Here is an 18,531-nt window from a genome sequence, read left to right as displayed (position 1 = left end):
GCTACATACTTAGAATACACACTTATTGAGATAACAGCAGTCAAGAGTCAAGATCGAGGCCATATTTAACTTTCAAAACATCATGAAAAGGAAATGAGATAACAATCAAAAAACAGCAATGGTTGCAGCAAAAGTATTTGCTAAACGGAAGCAACTCTTGCTGTGCATAAAAATAACGAACAACTATTGCCGTAGATTAAAAAAAAAAAAAAATTTAAAGAAAAATAATTTTGCACCAACAAATTTCGTTGTCTAGAAACACGCCCACTAACTACCGTTAACCGGGAAGAAGGACGCGAATTAATTGATCCCTCCTATTACGGAGTCCCGTTAATTCGATCCTGGTCGGTCTAGATCGAACACGTCAGTGAGCACCAGCAAGTGGACAGGAAGACGGAAGTTAAGCATGTACCGTTGAGTCCCAGAGGCTCGTCCGGGTCTTATTTCCAAGCCCAATAATTAATCGAAGAAAATAAAAAAAGAGGATATTAATTATTTACCTGGTACGATGGTAATCGTGTTAATTAATTTCAATTTTTATTGATAATAAACCGTTCGTTTTCACTTATACTGTGAAAGATTTATTGCAAGATGAATTAGTCACACGATTTTAAAACGATTTTTGACGATCGACATCCTGAGATACTTCCCCGGTAGAGTCTCGGAACATTGTGCCAACTCTGTAGAGAGACGTGAGGAAGAAACTTGAGAATATAACTTACCGCTACTCGGTGTCGAGAGAATGCCGTACGTACACCTCTGAAGAGGAAGAAAGAGAATTCCGGCATCTACAATGCAGATAGAGAGTGCATATCGTGTTATATAGGTCAACGAACACACCGCGCAAAACTGTTGCGTGAACTCGATTAAATCTTTACAGTAAAAGTAGATCGTCTTTATACGTACGAAAGCATCGGGCGATTTTTGCGGAAAACGCGTATTATTTAAGAAAGTAGAAAGTAAAAAGTAAAAAAAGTACGATTTGCAAACTCCGCGGGAAAGTAAAATAATGATGATTATCGCTTGGTTGTGGATGAAAAAAAAAAAAGAAAAGAAAAGTAATACAGGGTAAAAAATTGAAAGTAAATTTTTGTTTTTACAATTTTTTTCATTTCTCAACTTTAGTTTAATTTAGTTAGTCGATTATAGCTGACTACGTCTTTAGAATTATATGACTAATATAAAGAGTCAGACTCTGAAGCAAATAGCCAAATTCTTTTCTCAAACTACTCTTGCAGTTATCAGATTTTATTGTAGTACAAAAACGTAGATAAGTGTTCGAACATGAGTGATTTTAACCATTTTATAATTGTTTTGATACTATTTTCGCCCCATTTTTTCTAATATGGGTAAACAACAAAGTTCTAATGAGTTCGAAAAAACCGTAAAAGCAGATATTTTACCTTCATGGGTAAGTAAATTTACTCAACGAACCTCAATGGGTCAAATCAAGACCGAGACATTCAAACTTGAGAATCTAAACTGGTTCCGTCGGGCTTGACATTGATCGATAGTGAATCAACCTTGTTAAATCTAAAACGAGTTTTCTTTCTTTTTTTTCGCGTGAACTGAATTCCGGCCATTTTGCTTGTTATACTCTAATCATTTCTTTATACCTCAAGTTCATGTTCTATATGCAAAAATCGAAGAAACGAAATTAGAACGCCAATTGAAATGAAAAGTAAAATACATTAAATAAAAATTAAGTATCTTGCGATTAAAAAAGGTTCCCGTAGACTTTCAAGTCTTTGCTTCAAGGCACTTTGCACATGGATGTATGAAAACCTAAAAGAATATTCTTGAAGCACAACACTCATGGCGATACCCGCGGCTAAATTTCAAGATGTGAAAATGGTTAAAGTGAAGGAATAGAAATGTGAATTTGCATAACGTTACCTAATCTTTATATCGACATTCTTATACTAGGTGTTGATTTTGGATCTACGTGCGTGCAATTGAGAGTTCATATAAAACGGTCAAGGTAATGAAATTTAAGATATTTTCGTAACATTTTTAATAATAAATTATCGTTGAATTTTCAGTATGCGATGAGCAACGTAAATATTTATTGATAAGATTATTTCAAAGATCAAACTATCGTTACTCTACTCTGGATAATAGCAGTTTATCAACTAATACTTATACTCAAGACAATCTTATTTCAGTCAGTTCTTACGTCTAAAATTTTTGCGGAATACTATAACGAGTATCAGAGACGATATCGCTGTCAATGACCTGCACAGAATCCCTCCTCAATTTTCGAGTCAGATGAATCAAGAGAGCCAATTACTATGTCATAAATGAAAGTAAATTTACAGTATACGAGTTTCTTTACGCTTTCGCAAATAACACTTTAACGAGTGTGAGGACCGCAATATTTGGTGGTGATTGCATTGGGTAACTCAATCTACGGTGGTTCAATTGAGCCTCTTAGTCGGTTCATGATGTCAAATGTGAGTAAATATGATGATAATAATATTATTAACGCTCGTTCAATCGTCGGTGAATAGTAACTGAAACCAGTTTATTAACCTATGATTATCGTAGGCGGAGATCTATTTGACTAAAAAAATAATCCGTAATTTCTCCACCTACAACGTAAAAATTAAAAGAACTTCGAAGCGTTTTTTTAAATCTCGAAGAAATTCTCTCGGTAGCTGTTAAAACCTGTTTCTGCGAGCTGAAAGGAGAAGAGAAAACGGAAGACGAGGTTCCGGCTATACAGACCTACAGGTGACAGATAAACAGAGAGTTTAAATAATGTAGGAAATTAGTAGACAGCGTGCGAAAAATTAATATCGTTTTATTATTCACATTAAAATTATATCTTCAGTTATTACCTATCGCAGATATATATGTATACATATATACATACCTTTATTATACATGTATATGAGTAAAATTAACTCGCTCACATAGTTGACCTGTAATCTAAATCGCATGAGGGTATAAAAATATATCTATTTTAAAAAAAAATATATAATATTTCGAATCAAATGACACATTAGCTTCCAAAAATCCATACATAAAACGCTCTGAAATAATACGTGGCCAGGAAAAATTCATCGCCTTTGTCTCGTACCTTTCAAGAAATCCTGTCACATGAATTCTGGGGAAATTTTACTTTACCGATTGAGTAATTTTTAATCATGGCTATAATTGAGAATATTTATGACGAATAACTAACTAACTGGCTCCTGGCACAGCAGCGTGGCTAATCTTTGGAAGTCAATCGTAGAATAATTTAAAAAAATTAAATTACATCATCTCACGTAGCGATATACACATTTCTATATAGTGATATATAAAAGCAGCGATCAGAATTAAGCAAGATAAACATTACCGGATGCTTCTTCTTTCGGACGCAGCTTAGGGATAAATTGCAGTCCTGCTTAGGCAGTACCGAAAACTATTTATAGACTAAAAAAAATTGCATTGATAAGTTATCTTAGTTTCTTATAGATACAGTTACTTTCACCCTGTCATGGTTGCAAAAAGTGCGCTTTAACGTCCGACGGATAAAATGGTGGGGAAAAAATCCGGAGAGTATTGGTGATTCGGTAAATTCAAAAACTAGAATCCATCGATATTCTCTTTGAAAACCGGAGCAAACATCATGCAACAACCTAATGCAGTCCATTGACAGTACTGGAGCCAACCAAAAACGATTACAGATTTAACAAAACGCTGTGCGTTTTTTGAGTATATTCCTAAAGTCAATTACGACTTACCGATACACGCAACACATATTATACACCCACACAATAAATATCTGATATTCTTATCTTAACATTTGACTTTTACGTGACGAACAGTCAACGCAGAAGTGGACGTCTATCGAGATGCCATCAGCTTCCACCTGAGGAGAAGAAGAGCCGAAAGACGTGTGAAGATTAGAATCAAACTCAAGGCGCAAATATCGAACCAAAACTGATCCGCAGCCATGGCGATTTCCATCAGGAACTTCCTCGGATATTTAAAGTGACAGTACAGCTCGTCGATGCCACATGCCAGTGTTTTCCTATTCAGTCCATAGATAGCACCGACGTACCTATGAAATCGAATAAAATTTTTCCATCTTTCGAGACAGCAGCTGCTTTCGAGCCATACTGTGAACAGGATGAACTCAAAATTGTCCTACCATGGCTGACGTAGTAAAAAGCTAAAGTGGTTCTGAATATCAAGTCACTTCATATAAATTTCGGTTATTTCGAATGGACTACCGAGTCTAGCTGATACGAGCAAGTCGGGCTGCAAACTATTTGAAAATGCTTCCCTCTACCGTATTGTGTCGTATGACGTCAGACAAAACAAAGTCGATAAAAACTGTATTCTTTATTTACCTCCGTAGGTAAGTACTTTTACGCGTTTTCGCGGCTGCGCGCCATAAGGTGCAGTCTAAGCAACTCCGACGTTCATTTGTTAGCACGTGGCTATTGCGAAACTCGAAGCTGCTCAAGTGGAGTGTACCCCGAATTGCCTATAATTAGGAGCTTGCTTGTGCGTATCTACGAATTTGTTCAATTCGACTAAGGATCTCACACCTTGGCGACAACGGTGACAGGACTCGAAAATTGGCATTTTTAAATTGAGACCATATTTGGATTTGCAAAGTTCGGATTTGTAGGCTTGAAAAGTAACATTTCTGTAGCAGGACTTCGTTCCTATCACGTAAAGGCCCTTAGTGAAACCGAATGAATTCGATCTTTATCCAAATGATTTAAGAAGCCGTGAAAAAACTTTTCACCGTAAACGGTTTACTTTATACAACAATAGATGACTTCCTTAAAAATGCAAAGCTTCCACTCATATTTATTTGGTTCTACTGAAAGATTTCGATTTTTGAGTTGTGTCACCTTTGCCGCCAAGATGCGATCTGAATCTAAAACCAGGATTCGTCAGCATCGAACGGTGGAACCTATACAGTCACCACAAAAAGTATCACCATCAACTTACCCTTCAAGACCATATCGCAGATAACTGATGTAGCTGCCCCATTTTAGGTAAGCGGGTAAATCACGAAGAGTGACGCCAAACCCGGCAAACATCATCATTGGTACAGAGAGCGTTGGGCCCATAAAGGTGCCATTCTGTAAAACAATTGATCGTGCATTAGCGGGGCCTCTGAATTTAAGGACAGTTCCTGCTCATCAGAGGTAATATGCACCATTTTATGTATAACTAGTTGACAGCAGTAGGTGACTCACCACAACTCCAAAAACGGCTCCGATCATGAGCCCGATACTCTGCGCGACAAACGCGACTAGCAAACTGATTGCGACGAACATTGAGAACCTAGTTATTTCTAGAGGTTGTGCTGACATCAAATAGACAATGGCCGAGAACAGCAGGCAGCAGAATACAGAGACTGGAATATCCACTAGGGTCACGGATATGTAATAAGACCTCAAACTGTACCATCGATTGAAGTGCTCTTTCTTCAGGATGTTCATCTCGTTTGGAACTGGAAAACGTTTTATACGATCACGATATTTTCATCGAATCAAACCAAATACTACTTCGGAATCTCTTTAGACAGGTATGTTACCATTCGAGTAAATAAAAAGAGCCTCAGAATGGTATCGATTAATATTAATTGAGAAAAAACAGTCGATCTGCTATTACTCATCACTCACATGTAAGAATGGTCAACATCATGGTGGTCATCATGTGGTGCATCAGAATAGCAAATAGTAAATTGTAGTTATCCAAAACTCTGGAACCTTCGTTACCGGCACGAATGAACAAAGTTCCCAGCATTACGCCGGTAAAGATGTTCACAGCTATTCGGAGGTGGGTCAGAGTCTGAAAGTTAAATTTTCGCAGTGTGTGAAAAATGACGTGAATACCGGACTAAACAGAGCAAATGATAATTTGGTATTCGTTTTACAACTCACAGTGTCTCTTTTAGTTTTCAAGAACCCTCTCTTCAGGAGGACTTTTATTTGATTATATTGCGACGTTTCTTGTCCCGACATTTTCTCATAAATTCCAGAATTCTTCAGGGGATGTTTGACTGAAACATGAAACGGAATGTTGAAATTTTGACCTGAGTAAAAAACCATGGAATATCCGTAATGAAAACAGTGCAATCGCATGAAAGCCGTGATGATTCTACCTCGCAGTGCCGCCGTGTCTAATATAGCATCTGGATTTGTGAACCACTGGAGACTCTTGCCGTTTTGCGTTGCCCAAACCAAAGCGTCGATCTTATCCTCGCCGTATTCCGCACAGGCCAATTCAATCACTGCGACAAAATACGAAACATCATGGTAACGATTTTAAACGAGAAATTGAATTTCAGGCTGATGGTCGGCTGGAAATCTATACTTTTTCATTTCATTACGAGATAGTCGTACGTTGAGTATTTGCACAATTTTCATATTCAAAAGCTACAAAGATAAATTCTGCAATACGAAAGCGATAAATATGGGCATTATAAATAAGAGCTTAGCTGGTATTGATGTTTCATTTCAAATCGCTTGAAAATGGTAAAAACAAAATAGATGTTTCGCAAATTTCACTCCACGGTGGCTCATTTTATACAGAAAACTATTTTCTCCAAAATCACCAAATGCAAGGTTGTGAAATAGAATATTCAACCATGCCAACATGATAAGAAGAAAAGTTCCGAATGCAATTAGTCATCGTAGACTGAAATCAACTAAATCTACTCGATTTTCACGATTTTGTAGTGAAACGAAATAAAGCATCGGCATCTAAGCTTTTGTCTATAATCCCAGTGTTCTCTACTTTTGCATTTCTCAAGAGTTCTCGGTACCTTACAAATACAACAATTGAATACATGCTCGAAATAAAACTATTTTGTAAAAAAATTAATGAACGAGATGAATTTCCGGAAAACCAGTCTCCCGAAGTAAATCCGTCTTAGAATTAATATTTAAGTTAATATTTCAACATCTCACGTCAGCCGTGAAACTATTTCCTCGGCAAAAACCTTAAACCTAAACTTGTTCTAATAATGAGTTTAAAATAAACGAATTAACATCCTGTATATCAAGACGAAAATTAATTTTGATTGAATGAAAAGTTGTACCATAATCAGCCGGGTTGTGATAAACTGGGCATGGTAGCTTGACACTTTCTAGGAAGGGTACCATCTGACTCGCTGCACCTTGGTACAAGCACTCTCCTCTGGCCAGAACATATACCTGTGTCATGAATCAGATTCCGAAAAATTAAAACCGGTCGTAACCGCAGCAGGTTACACATGACGGTACGTTTTATTTTTGTAATTAATTCTGGAATTCAAAAGTTAGCGGTTCGGCAACCTCACATTGAAACGAAACAACGAAATAAAAAACATTCGAATGATTGATAATATCGGTCACCTGGTCAAAGAGTTGGAAGAGTGAAGCACTCGGCTGATGAATGGTACAAACTATCGTTCGTCCTTGTCGCGCCAAAAGCTGCAGCAACTTCACGACTTGTGTACAGGACGAGCTGTCCAATCCGCTACAGAAAAGAACGAAGGTTAAGCAAAAGAAAATCACATCTGAGAATAATATCTTGTTTTCGTTTTCTACCGTGAATCGAAGTTTGTTACAGAAAAAAGAACTCACGTTGTAGGCTCATCCAGGAACATAACGAGAGGATTGTTGACCAATTCCAAGGCAATGGAAAGTCTCTTTTTCTGACCACCACTGAGCCTTCCAGCCCTTGTATGCATGTGTGTGTACAAACCAAGTTTGGTTAGTATTTCCTCGATCTGAAAGTCGTCGGATAAGATTATCCTTCTGGCTCGTTTACTGCGCATCACTCATGGCAAAGTGACCTTTGGTTTGCAAAAAATGGAAAGAGGAAAATAACCGTGAAAAACACCTGACCCAAATGCAGTTAGCGATAGGACGATACAGCCTTGAGGCCCCGCGGAATCGACATCGATCATAATCAGGTGCGCGACATGGCATTTCAAACTTACTTGCGTGGCTGACTCAAACTTCGCAATAACACCGCACGATCAGAGTAATTACACAAAGTTCTATCAAACGAGAGCTAATGATATTACTAAGGCATTACCGTCAGCGTAAACATCTATAATTAATCAACCCGATAATTGTCGATTTTGAGATAAGGTATTTTGAACCAATTCGTAATCCCGCATTATATTCCTTACGCGAACCTTATTAGAATATAAATGCATTCCATTTAATCCAAAACCGTTAAATTGCAAAGTCATCTTGACGAGTAGATGTAATTGCAATAAGAATCCACGACCACATGCAAGTGGTAAAACATCATCGGCAGATTCCTCCTCGGCAGTCAAGGGTTAATTGCACATAATTGTGCGCAATGCAATAGTTGAGCTACTAGCGAAGCGATATGGTAAATGTTTTTTTCGACCCGCAATTATGCGTGGCAGGAACGATTGAACTTTATACACCTTTGTGTATGGTGTAGGCTGATAGACATAGTTCAACAAGCGCACTCAACGTTAGCATGACAGGAACGTTTATCAACGTATCCCACGATTGACACAAGTATGCCTCAGCTAATAAACGGCGTTCTTGCACAAAGACAACTCTGCATTATTTATACCGTTATGCAACTTTTGTTGACAAAATTTTTCACTCGCTATGGATGTGCGTACTTCTGGGGTTATCTATAGACGCATTATTTCCATGCAATAGATTATTATGAAAGTATCCAAAGTAGGTAAAAAACGACAACAATAACAACAACAAAAAAAAAAAAAAAAAAGATCCTGAGAAAGTGACGATTGATGGTCAAAAGGAACTTCTGGTATGACCCAGAATCGGATGTATGATGTCGTCATTGTGCTACGACAATTCTCATGGACCACACGAAGTCCGTGGCTAGGCTTATCTTATTTACATGACATATCGTCGAATTGAGATCACAGATATTTACGCCTCAATCACTTACGATAGCCTCCTTCTCGTATATCGGTGTGCCCGTGCTGATCTTCAAATTCGCTGCTATCCTGATGTTCTCAATAACAGTCAAGAGAGGCTGGAGCCTGTCGTCTTGCGTTATGTATGCACTCGACCTGTCAAAGGAAAATATGTGATTTCGAGTATTATACCTGGCTGCAAAAGAATTGGGTCATTCCGTCAAGCCCTGTACACTCAGTGAAATGAAATCACGTGGTGTGTAGATATGACTCTGCAGCCTTGACGTGATCGACTTGAATCGTTGATAATCGATACTTTCTAATAAAAGTGATTTTTCCTTCATTCTCAATGTGAACTAATTTAGTTGAAAGGTCAGGACGTCCTTGTAACCTTTGACTAAGTATAAACTGATCATAAAAGCTGTTTCGAGGAAGTTAAAACCGCGACGTCCAAAAGAAAATTTTACATTATAGATGATTGCCTCGACGAAACAGGTTTACAATTTTATATCTTCCCGTATTCATATATTCATTTTCCATTTCACAAAGATTTAATAACATAACGGAAAAATCCTTCAGCACTGCGTTCTTGTATAAAACTTAGCTCGAAGCACAGTACATGTACCTTTCAAATATCTTTTATAATTATTGTTCACTTTAACTACCTGCGGAAGACGTTCAGGTTGCGAACTCGCCCGTTGACGAAAACCGTACCTTCGACCCCGGTGATGCGATACCCGGAAAGGACGTCGAGAAGGGTCGACTTCCCTGCACCGGAAGGTCCCATGATTGCGATTAACTCTCCAGCGGGTAATCGTCCGTTAACCCTGTGCAATATTTCCTTTTCGCCTGTCAAAATCAGAGACAGAAAAAAAAAAAAAAGAATATTTCCATCGATTAACGATATCGGTAAAATTGTTGTACATAATTAGCGCTGCATGCGTTAACTTTTAATTAAAATTATCATCTGCACATGCAACCGTCTGTGTTTTCATTTGCAACCGATTATACTGCAGTTGCATACTACGTATCAAGTAATTAGCCGAATCTGGTGATGTCATTTGAAATACTAATTAATGCATGTAGATAGTTGTTAATTAGTTGATTACTGAAATTAGACATTCCAAGCTGGATACTGACAACAAACAATGAGGATGGTGAAATTTGGAAACCACGCAAGATATTTGAAAGTGACAAAAAAAATCTTGAGCGTCAATAAACAGTCACGAAAACCGATGTTAATTTATACCCTCAGTTGAGAATCGTATTTACACAAACATATCAATCAATCTCGCGATCCCTCAACATCTGCGATGATTTTTTTTTTTGGTCCGGATACAAAAGAAATTTTTATGTCAAGGAGGTTAGTTTACATCACTTTGCAAGATTGCTTCGATGTGTACTTTGTTGCAACTCGACGATGTGACTTCTTGGGCATTAGTTTGCAGCAGCATTATTGCAAGATCGATGATTATCTTGCTCGTGGGCGGGTCACGGACCTTTTCTACTGCCAAGGGCAGAAGTCATTGAGATTGCAGAGTTCCAGCTCGTGCAGCATAGACATACGGAGTCCTCAAACCATAACTCTTCAACTCACTATTCAACTTCAACGAAGCATATCATTCGAGAGTACGAAATTGGAAAGATATGCCATTATTTTTGGAAGTATAAAAATAACAATAATTGGGCCGTTACTGATAAATAGTTAAATCTGTACAGCGACGAAGTGCGCATAAGTTTTTCGAAAAAGGTTCAAAGGTCAATGGACTTTTGTTTGAGTATCAAGTTTACAAACTAAATCGAAATAAACAACGTCGATACGCGTGTGTATACATTCGTTTATTTCTCGTTTTCAAAAGTCGTGATAACCGCAATAAAAACCGAAGAAGTTGCCAACTAACAATACGCGCAGCATCATCGTCATACTCTACTTGTATCACAATTTCAGTCTTTTCCAACTCCGATCAGTTGTGATAGTACAACACCGCAATATGTTGTCTTCCGACAGTGAAACACGGGAAAAACGATGGCAAAGTAATGATTATTAATTTCAGGCGTATATAATTAATTATAAAGTAACATAAAAATCCTGCGGTACAGCGTTATTATTCATTTCTCTTCAGTTTTCGTTATTTATTCGTCATACGTGTTTATTTTTTTTTCTTTCCCACTCCACTCTTGTTTACTCACTCGGTTGTGTATTTATGTATGAATGTATGCATGCATGTGTGTATAACACATGGTATAATACGGTCAGCAGATTAATCACGAATGTTTTCGTTTGTAGTGACAGACCTTGTGCTTTCATGCCTTCGACGTTGAGTTATTGTATAAAATAACGAATCGGACTTTGAACCGCTGTAGGTATAATGTTTTATGGGCATGGTTGATAGCGAAACCCACAAAGAGATCCACGTGTCGTTTTAAAAAAGAGTTCATCGGTGTAAAAAAAGATACTAATTCGGTTGAAGGCTTCTTATGTTTTCATCAATGCTGCTAAAAACAAAAAAAAAAAAAAAAAAAAAAAAATCCAACTGCCAGAGCATTGCAAGTGCGTAACGTCAAGTTCCAAACACCCGGGGATTAAAACAATGCATGCATTGTCAAAGTGCAGATGTGTTATATATTTGTTCTGTGCAGCTGGGAACGTTGCACTCTCCTCTCTGTACTCGTGTTATAAAATTTTTCTGATAAGACATAAGTTGATACAATCTTATCCGCGATGGACATTGAGCAACGTACAAAGGTGGTTTTGTATCACTTCAATTAGGATTAGTCATTCGATGCCATCTGCATTTTACTCCCTCGTTCGTATCTGTGTGTCTGTATGTCGGAATCTAACAAGAAGTGCATGATCAGTGGCCTTGGAACAATCTCAGCATTTTCACAGAATGAAACAACCAAGTTTTATTGTACACTTAAAAATTATTCGACAGTTTTTAGCACAAAGTTGCTAAACGACATCGAAAAACTTATTCAATTAATATACGTCATAGTACGGCCATGGCTCTACAGTTTTATTTTCTCACATTTCTTACGTAACTCTGGGTGTATCAATTTACGCACATCGCATAAGGTTCCGGGTTGATATCGCACCATGCAAAACAACAGGTGCAACTGCCACAGGAAACAATTTAATTTGCACGTCCATTCTTGTAAAGTTAAATTGAATGACATAGATGTGAATTAGTTTATGGCTTTTTTTCGGGCCAGTTCTTTGTCTCTAAAACTCATATTTGGGTGCAATGAATTCGCCTAAAAGTAACGAGAAAAAAGTTTTTTATGACCCGAGCGTGTTTCACGCGTGTTCTCCGTACACGAAGTACCCGTTTCTATGACAGTCGAATGACTCTGTAAATTCGTATGCGCAGAGTATTGAAAAACCCACGTTTAAGTCCTAGAAGGTAAAAGTGGTTTTTTCTGTACTGCGCGCATGCGCCGTCGTGAATAAATCTGACATTACGCGAGCCTAACCTCAAATTCATGCTTCGCGAAAAAAGGCGTAACTTATACAAAGAATCGTGGGCAACAAAGAAGTCATGGTCTTTTCGCCTCGCGGATTTCCGATATTCTACCATTCTATTGTAGGTTATATTGCAATAACCTATAAATCATATCGCAAACTTACGCTCGGCTCTAAAAGCTCAAGTTTGCCTCCTTGTTAGAGAATTTAATATACTATTAATGCTCTTCAAGATTGCGGTACTACGTTTCTGTCAATACACAGCGCTGAGTCTTGCGTTGCAAATTATTCCCGCGTAGAAAGAAGACTTTTGTGTTTTGGCGGTAAAAAAGAGCGTTTTATACATAGTGGATGAAAACTGTCAGAGACACAAAGGCTTTATGAACAAAGCTGAAACTGTGTACTCTGCAAGTGTGCATATTTGATAATTAAATGCTGACTGGTTCTTTATATATACATACAGAGAAAATTGCTGTACACCAATTATAAATGATTTATACGAGTCAAGGACAAGGCAATAAGAAAAGAAAAGAAAAGCTTTACACTCACCTCTACCGAAACCGAGAGATACGGTGTAGGAAATATCCTCGAATATCATGTCCACTGGCTGCTTTTGGGGAAACCTCTGTGAATCCATTGCACCGTTTTCTGCACTCGGTCTTGTTTCGATGCCTTTGTACGAATTTGGCGCTCTGGACGCCTCGTGCACTAACACTTCCATAATCCAGGTGTCTACAATGTTCAGTCTCTTTGATGAGGGCGATAATCGTAGCGCGATATCGTTCTCAGGCGACGTTTACTGGCCGGTGGTCATCGGCAGAGTGATCTCAGAACGGACATGCTGTAGAAGAAGCGTCGCGATTACAATACAAGACGGTAACCCGAGAGCGTCGACAATAACGGGGTGCGGGAGCCTCGTCGTCGACAGTTGATCGACATTTTGCCTTTATCGGCATCGGAATTTGTACCGATCTGATTAGGTTCATCCTCGGGAATATGAATAATTGATTCCTTGAGGAGGTTGCTTGATCAAAAATCGATCAGTTTTGTTCATTTTGTATTACGAGAGTTACAAGAGTGACGTATATTCAGTACTTGTGAAATTATTATGTTCCCATGTTTAGTTATGAAGATGTATTTAAATATTCAAAAACAGTATCTCGATGGTTCACTTGAAATTCATTCTAAACCTTTTCAAATCTAGTACGTTCGTTCATTTTATTTGGAAGATTATTTTTCACAAGATCGCTGAAACATATATTCTTGATCTTCGGTAAACGATTCAATATTGCCATTTGTTCATCATAATCAATATGGGTGCAATGTTCTAAGATTAAATATTTAACGATACAAATATGATGAACAAAAAAGTGTTTTAATGAATTTTCAGGAAACTGATTTCTGAGTGAAATTAGAATATATCGTAAAGTATCATCTAACAAATCTACTAGATTCTTAATCACTGTCAAGCGATTCGAAATAAAGCTTTAATATTCAACCTTCTGCTTATAATTGCAGAATTTTCAAAGAGATATTCGTAGCTTACGAATGTAATAATTCATTAAATGTACAATTTGCGACTATACGTCGTAATAGAATTAGTAAGAAGCAGTAACTATTGACCAACCAACTTCGGTAGTTGGTTTCTAACGTATCCCGACAATTCAACACAACGTCGACCTTCCATGAGAAGACTTGAATCCCATTTCTTACACATCGACATTTTTTTTTTTTTTTTTTTTTCACCATTACATCATCAACCAAGATCAATCGCTTAGAAATCCGACGAAATGTTGAACTATACATAATTTTCGGGGAATATCGTTTGTGCAGGTTTTTCTTCAACCTTATATCTTACACATGATTGATATAAATAACTGTTACAGATGAAATACGATTTTTTAATACAATCGAGCTGAGCTCCAGCTGGGCTTCGTTATATCGCTCTTCAACTTATCAATCACGTGGCACAAGGACTGAAGATAATAAAATGACAAACAATAGCACAACTGGTACACACGCGTCGAAGTCCAACCGATTCGTGAGTCACTCTCAAGTGCACTGTAAATCATACGCGTAAATCCGCCTATCTGTATTCTCTCAGTTCTGAAACTGTGCAGGCAACTGATGTAAATTTGAACCTTGCGTATTCCAATCTACAGGATTCCAAGGAAAGCAGCAATATCAACTTCTACGTCCTGCAGCATATCATTATACTTGTTTTTCACTTGCTATATGATCAGTGAACATGAATGATCATGAAACAAAGAAATGTCACGACTCTTTGAACTTCTTCGACCTCGTACGAAAATATATACTTGAGAGTCAAAAAAAAAAAAAAATATGATAAGAAACACAAATTGACTTATACTTTTAGAATATCAAATATTTATTTCCCTGGTGAAACTACTATTGTTCTCTAATTGTGTAACGCCCAACGTCATGTTTAGAGATTAGAGAGGAAGTGATATACTGTTATTGATGCCAAAGACCTAAGGGAGAATAAGTGCACACGTATAAATATGGATCTGTAGCTTACGACATTGATCTGTGACATATTTCAACTGGTTAAGTCTCACGGTTTCGCAAGGAGAAAGGCAAATACTTGGCTATTAGAGGCACAAACCTTTATAGTTTACTTTGCAAACTGGAATGGCAGAGGGACGAGTTATCGAGCAAAGCCGAAGAATCAATGCTGGTGATTTGTGCAGAGTACGCGACTCGGGATTTTCGCGTAAAAGGTACACACAATAGGAAAAATATTGAAAAAAAATTTGGAGAATTGTCCAAGTATGGCGAGAAAAGTGTTGAACTTGTGAAAAAGAACTATCGAGAACATGTGGTGACTGTTTAGTTGAAAACCGGTTTTCTAATTGCAGAATAACCAAATCACGTGACGCATAAATACCTATAGTTGACGCTATCTTAATCGAAGTGAAGGTTGTACGATCACCGGTTTAATTTACCGGTTTGAGGAATGTGCAAAGTATTCGATACTAGCAATGAATAAAACAATCATGGATGAGAAGCGGTCAGCCTAATCTCCGTATTTTTAATAATCAGCTTTTTGCGTTGTACAACGTATAACGACGAATCTCTAGAAGGCATTATTTAGGTCATCCTGATTCGGCCTAACGTGATTTCTCTATCAAACTTGATTGCTAGAAACATCTCGATTATATTCGAAATTTATACGCACTACGTTTCTTGACACAATAAAAATTATTTTACTCACATTCGGTCTTACAGAATTGAAAATCCGCGGGGCAATGACTCAGTCGAGGATTGGATGGATTGAATTATTGGATAATTGTTAATGCTTATATAATAACATCAGACAATAAATTGTAAAATAATTTTTATGCCCAGGTTGCGAACGGTTTTTCTAGATGCTTAAGTTTGTAAAAATTGAAAAAATCAAGCCATATTTAACTCAAACCTGATTATTCTGTATTATGCGAATAAGGAAAAGTAATTCAGTCCATATAATCATAAGACAAAAAAAAAAAAAAAAAAACTACACACTTTCAGCTGTCAACTTAAAGTGGCTGATATACAGGAGATTTGTTAAAAATACACTTTTCAGAAAAATGTAGACTTCTATAGACTATAGGTTAGTGTCAATCTGACACTCAATCTCATGTCAAATATCCGGTTTCACCACAAAAATTGTTCTATCCAATTGTCCTGTCCAAACCAGCGAAGTCGGATCAATTTAAGGGGACCACAAGTGAAATTGTAGACCGACGATACATATATGTTACAAAGCCACTGATTTCTTTTTTTTTTTTTGTATATAGTTTTGGATAAGAAATGTCGTCCCATTATCGAAATTGACGGACGTGTGAAAAAATCGGTGAATCTTGATATCAAGTATTAAAGGATGAGTTACGTTTTTAAGTAAATAAAAACCACTAAAAGGCCGTTCTCCGTACTGTCAAGATCTTCAATTTTATGTCCGATGACTTCTACTGTCTTGATATATGTAGATCTAGAAGTAGCGGAAGTAGCAGAAGTGAGATGAGAAAGTAAAAATAAATTTTATATCAATGGGATTCCACGCATGGATTATGCGACATTTTTCTTTGTTCAATAATATCAATTTCGGAAATAGAGAAGATTTTGCTGGAATTATTAGCGGCTTTGTAGCATAATAATGTAGCGGCTTAATTTCGCTATTACTAAACTTCAAAATTGTTCTTTCACTCAGAAAGATATAATTTTCGAAGAATAAGAATGATTATCTTCATTTTTGAGGCGAAAGAAATGAGATCAAACTATGCATTGCACAGGTACATGCATTTTGTGACCAATAAAAAATCGCGGACTAAATTCAGGAAAGTTAAAGTCAGACCCTAGTTGAATTGACGTGGAATGTCCCGTGGAAACAAGATTGACAATAATTTGCCGCCGTCGATGATCCTTGTTCAGATCGTCAGAACTTAATTAATGTAATTTAACGGCGGAAAAACCGCGCTACTAACGCAACCGACTAACTCGAAGTAAAAGTAATAAAACCACCTAATCGTAATTCCTCAACTCTACTAAATTCAACCCAATCATCATTATCATTCAAACATCATTAATCTAATCGAACCAAACGCAATCCAAACCGTAATCGTAATCGTAATTCCATTAATCAAAGCAAAATCGTCACCATGAATTCTTTAAACTATTCTGTAATCATAAGCGTAATTCCACATTAACAAAGTATAATCCTCAACACAAATTCACTAAAAACAAAACGTAATCGTAATCCTAATTCAAATCGTAAACTAACCGAATTTTATCAAGCTAACTAACCGTAATCGCCACAATCGGTTTTTTTTCAGGTCACTAAAGTTGTTCGGTCCCAAAATTCTCGTTTTTTTTCGATCATTTCATAAATAACTAAACTTACCGAAAACATGTACAGGAAAAAATTGTAGTAAAGTAAATTTCTTACAAAAAAAGGTCGGCCTTTCGGCCGAATTGCTAAGTTTGATTTTTCTTGAGATATTGAGCTTAAACTTATTTGTGGTACGAATTTTTCAAGGATTATCAAATTTTTATTGCAAGAACTTTTTTCGTAGAAAATTTAATTTGAAAAAATTAGAATTTTGGGTAATAATCAACTTTAGTGACCTGCACCAACTCACCAGTGTAAGCTAGACTTACGTCTCAATGGGCACTTTGGTAGATCGTTTAATTCTGAGTAGATTGCGATCTGGTTCGATGCGATATCATAAAACGCCATAAAGATATAGAATTTTGAAAAAAAAATATCTTAATTTACGTGTATATTTCACATGTCAAATCCTTTCACTCTACGGGAAACTACTTAACGTTAATTTTGAAGGCTGTAACTTTCGTGGAATTTTTATTTCGACATGTTCGATAAAAAATGTTAGGTCGGAAGTAAAAAAAAAAAAAAAAAAAAAAAAAAAACATTAATCATCTCAAACGAAGCGACGCGACACGACAAACTATAATTTTAGGATGTTTGCAGCGTTGGCGACGGATTCATGAAGAAATTTCTCAAACAGACCGAAGAACTTGCCGGAATCTATACGATCTCGAGTTCGAGCTCCGTTGGAATGCCACAAATTTTTTCAAGTGGATGTCTTTCCTGTACGTCCATGGCGCGCCAGCGTCAAGATCTCTTCCATTTCGTTTTACGGAATCTAATTTGACTAGTGCCGCAGCAAGTTTAATTTAATTTTTTTTTTTTTTTTACTTTCACCGAAAGACCCGAGAGTACGGTAACCCTTCAGTCTTTGCCGACATGGGTACTACATTCTGCTCTCCTGACATAATTTTGGAGAGCACAACCGCGCTTTACACGCCGCTCTCAACTTCAGAGCGAAGATTCCGACCCGAGGACGAGTCTTCTCAAGTCCTTTTCACCGGTTATGTAAAATATGTTATTCACTGTCCTAATTACCGTTCTCCCCACATACAGATTCCAATTTTCCCCTTCAGAATGAAAGCTGAACCGCCGCGGCGGGCTTTTTTCATTGTGAACTCCAGCCAATTAGCCACATGCCAACGATAGAAAGATAATTATTTTGAATCTGTTATTACACTTGCAAGTGCACAGACTAATCAATAATTCAACGTATATTTAACCACATGAACAAATAGTATTGAGATTAGTTATGGTCTCAATTTTCTAGGATTTTCGACGATACTTAAGTAAGCATGAATAAAACAT

The 18,531-nt window shown here is 37.1% G+C and overlaps 1 protein-coding gene across 1 annotated transcript; it reads right to left on the bottom strand.

Moving 5' to 3' along the window:
- Positions 1–3,076: 3,076 nt before the first annotated feature.
- LOC124404289 (ATP-binding cassette sub-family G member 1) lies at positions 3,077–13,197 on the bottom strand. The gene is made up of 12 exons (XM_046878314.1): positions 12,888–13,197; positions 9,541–9,724; positions 8,908–9,031; positions 7,584–7,729; positions 7,353–7,476; positions 7,058–7,172; positions 6,119–6,247; positions 5,898–6,016; positions 5,637–5,805; positions 5,208–5,464; positions 4,957–5,090; positions 3,077–4,051 (listed from the first exon to the last, which is right to left on the bottom strand). Exons 1-12 carry the CDS (start codon positions 13,057–13,059, stop codon positions 3,835–3,837), a joined length of 1,890 nt encoding a protein of 629 aa, XP_046734270.1. The 5' UTR covers positions 13,060–13,197; the 3' UTR covers positions 3,077–3,834.
- Between the last annotated feature and the right edge of the window lie 5,334 nt (positions 13,198–18,531).

This window comes from Diprion similis, chromosome 3 (assembly GCF_021155765.1).
Source record: "Diprion similis isolate iyDipSimi1 chromosome 3, iyDipSimi1.1, whole genome shotgun sequence".
In the NCBI taxonomy this organism is placed as follows: Eukaryota; Metazoa; Arthropoda; class Insecta; order Hymenoptera; family Diprionidae; genus Diprion; species Diprion similis.
Note: the sequence above shows the minus strand (reverse complement) of the source record. Positions and strands in the feature narration are given on the sequence as shown.

Excerpts from the sequence above, each read along its gene's own strand:
- LOC124404289 (XM_046878314.1), bottom strand. The coding sequence starts at position 13,059 with ATGGAAGTGTTAGTGCACGAGGCGTCCAGAGCGCCAAATTCGTACAAA. Across the intron at positions 7,730-8,907 it reads TATACGAGAAGGAGGCTATC|ATCGAGGAAATACTAACCAA; the intron begins GTAAGTGATTGA and ends GACGACTTTCAG. Across the intron at positions 7,173-7,352 it reads TCTTCCAACTCTTTGACCAG|GTATATGTTCTGGCCAGAGG; the intron begins GTGACCGATATT and ends TTCATGACACAG.